This window comes from Chaetura pelagica, unplaced genomic scaffold, assembly GCF_000747805.2.
Source record: "Chaetura pelagica isolate M959 unplaced genomic scaffold, ChaPel_1.0 scaffold360, whole genome shotgun sequence".
NCBI lineage: Eukaryota > Metazoa > Chordata > Aves > Apodiformes > Apodidae > Chaetura > Chaetura pelagica.
The window spans coordinates 117,762-120,618 of NW_009951950.1; the positions used below are offsets into that span (position 1 = coordinate 117,762).

General features: G+C 42.1%; 1 protein-coding gene across 1 annotated transcript in view; it reads left to right on the forward strand.

The window, feature by feature from the left end:
- The first annotated feature begins 2,101 nt into the window (after window positions 1-2,101).
- Window positions 2,102-2,857, forward strand: part of ATP6AP2 (ATPase, H+ transporting, lysosomal accessory protein 2) — a 9,093-nt gene continuing 8,337 nt past the window's right edge. Inside the window, 2 exon segments of the mRNA XM_009997751.1 lie at window positions 2,102-2,165; window positions 2,168-2,226. Coding sequence (XP_009996053.1) covers window positions 2,108-2,165; window positions 2,168-2,226 — 117 coding nt within the window. The 5' untranslated portion in view covers window positions 2,102-2,107.

Sequence of the window (2,857 nt, forward strand, 5' to 3'; positions counted from 1 at the left end):
GGTGCGTGTGGGGCAGCTGGGGCAGCTCCCTGCTCCCCACCCGCCCCAGCTCCGCCGGGCACTGTGCTCCATGTCTCTCCCTTTCCAGCAAAGGGCCGCGCGTAGCGTTCTGTAGGCTCAGAAAGGCTTTTGCGGGCTGGCCTTGTGTGCCGAGGTGCCGCTCCTGTGAGGTAGCGGTTGGGTTAGGTTTTCCGCAGGTGGGGGGCTGGCAGGGCACTGGATGAATTGCGTCTCAGAATTTGTTCTTTAGACTTCACTGAGTATGTGGCCCAGTGGGGTATCCTGGTCGAGCAGATACAGTGAGTCTGAGGAAAAGGCGTGTGTTCCCAAGTTCACGTTCAGTGGTCATTCAGACCTTCAACAGCTTAGCAAGGCAAATTTGGTTAAAAAGGGTAATTCTCTAATTTTATCCACTTAAGCAACCTTATGCTAAGTAAAGCAGCTTGTCTTAAATAACGTGCGACTGTCTTGTAGCCTTGTGGAAAAGTAAAGCAATATGTGAAATCCTACAGACTAAGCAAAAATGTTGGTGGCATTTTTGTAAATTCCTTCCCAAGCAAATTGGTCTGGAAGCATTTCTGTTCTTTCACATAGAGGCTGGTAATTGATAGCAGGCCATCCAGTGAACACTTCTCAAATTAAAACAAAATGCTTGGTATGCTTCATACACATCTGTTGCTTTGGCCTGTTCCCTTTTTTTTTTGCCACCCTTCCCCAATCTGGATTGCAGTACTTTGTTCCTTTAGTATGTTTATCATAATATAGCTTAGATTTACTGTCAACATTTGTGGGCATGTTCATGATCCAGACTTTAAACAGCATCTTCAAGGTCAGATTGGCTACATTAATATTAGGGAAGGCTATAACTACACAACACATCAGTTTGCTGTTGCTTTTTTATAGCCTTTAGATTTGCAGATGCTCTGGAAAACCATCTTACATAGCTACTTGGCTTGGTAACTAATTTTCAGTGGTCATATGAATTAATACTTTTTTTCAGAAGGTTATCTTATTAATGTAATTTTGGAGTATGTAGTCAGACTGATTATGTAATTAGAACTTAAACTTAGATGGCCTGCAAATATTTATTGGTCTTCTACTCTGTTTTCTCCAGTCTTGTATCAGATTAGTTTTCTGGTAGGAACATACACAGATTGCTCATTGGAGAGGATTCTTCTGACATTTTGTATTGTGCTTGTTCCTGCTTATACACACCAATGCATTCTAAATTCTTTTTTGATAAATGCTTGTATAGACATTATTGCAGTTATGCTTAAGTGACTTTAGAATAAGAAGCTAGACTGAAATAAGCCTATCTCTTATTTCACAGAGTCCTCTCTGACTTCATTACACAATAGATTACTGTCGTCATAATACAGATTAGAAATAATGCTTTCAGTCAACTTCACTTTTCAAGGTAATGGGAAAGAGAGGGAAGGAGGCATCACAAACAAGCGAAAACCCTGCATGAGAAGTATTTCAGATTGTGGCTTCACACAGTCAGCTTAGGTACAGTACCGCATCAGAGGAAGAAAAACATCTCAGAAGGTCATGTGGTTGTGAAAGCAGAGCAGAGACACTGGAGCTGTTCTGCAGAAGCCAGATTGTTCCTGGCAGTGCTCTGTTTAAGCCAGCACTGACTCTGCTGATCCTCCTGGCTCTGGGTTCAGTGGCTCAGGCTGTTGTCTGTATGAACAGAGGTGTTATGCCAAGCAGTCCTAGGAGCAGAGCTGGGTTGGTGCGTAGCTGCTTGTGAGCTGATGGGCTTTTGGGAGTCTGCTGGCTTTAGCAGGTCTGAACTGTCACACTGCTTGCAACCTGCTAGTGAGTATGCAGAAGTGTACTCTGCAGTTGCTTGAATAATTGTCCTAATTCATTAATGTGGATTTTTCCATCCTTAGTCATTGATGTATAGAAACCTTATTTTGTTTTCCAAAACATTAAAGCGACTGGTTTTCATTCCTCATACTGCATAAATGGATAGGTACAAGAGTGAGGAACCAGGAGTTTTATTAAGCTCTAATACACACTTTTTCTGTGATGATGCAAGGGTAAGCTTGTGAAAACTCTGACAGCTTATTTTGTTTGTTTTTAGGTGTATGTGGTGATGAATTTAACATCTTACGGTCACCTCAGTCCGTTGTTTTTCGGGATGGAGGTTGGCCCATTCCTGGTGAGCGGATTCCAGATGTAGCTGCCTTATCCATGGGCTTTTCTGTTGAAGAGGTATGTTTCAGGTCTTGATTTTGAAATGCCTGTAAAACTACAGACCTGCTCATTTAACATATAAATCTTCCTGTCACATGCTGGAATATATAAAATGTCATCCTGTTGGTCTTGAGAAATGCATGACTTATCAAAGTGTGGTTTCCAAGCATAGAGCTATATCAGTCTTATGAGCAGCAAAAGGTTGTGCAAGCTGGCTAGTTTGAATCATCAGCTACAGAAGGAAGCAAGTCTGGGGAGTCTCTACCATGATGTTCTTCAGTTCCTCTGAGACCCAACCACTTACTGTATCCCCCCATCTGTAGTCACATACTAGGAATCTGTGGAAACCACTGTTGCTTCTTGCCTAGGAGCTATATCCCTAGGGCTCTGCTCTTGGATATTCTGAAGATTGTGAGAAATGGCTTGGCTAGGCAGGCATTCTGTCAGGTCAGCAAGCATGACTGCTGAGCATAGTTAAGCAAATAAACCAAATAGAAAGTAATCCAAAGACTTGAAAACTTAATTTGTAATAGTGTTTTTCCAAATTAGGTTTTGAACATAGTTTCAGTGATGTTTAAAATGGGGCATGTTATTAGGAGCCCTTGGGTTGATTCCATCTTGCCTACTGAATTTTTTGCTGGGCTTCAGC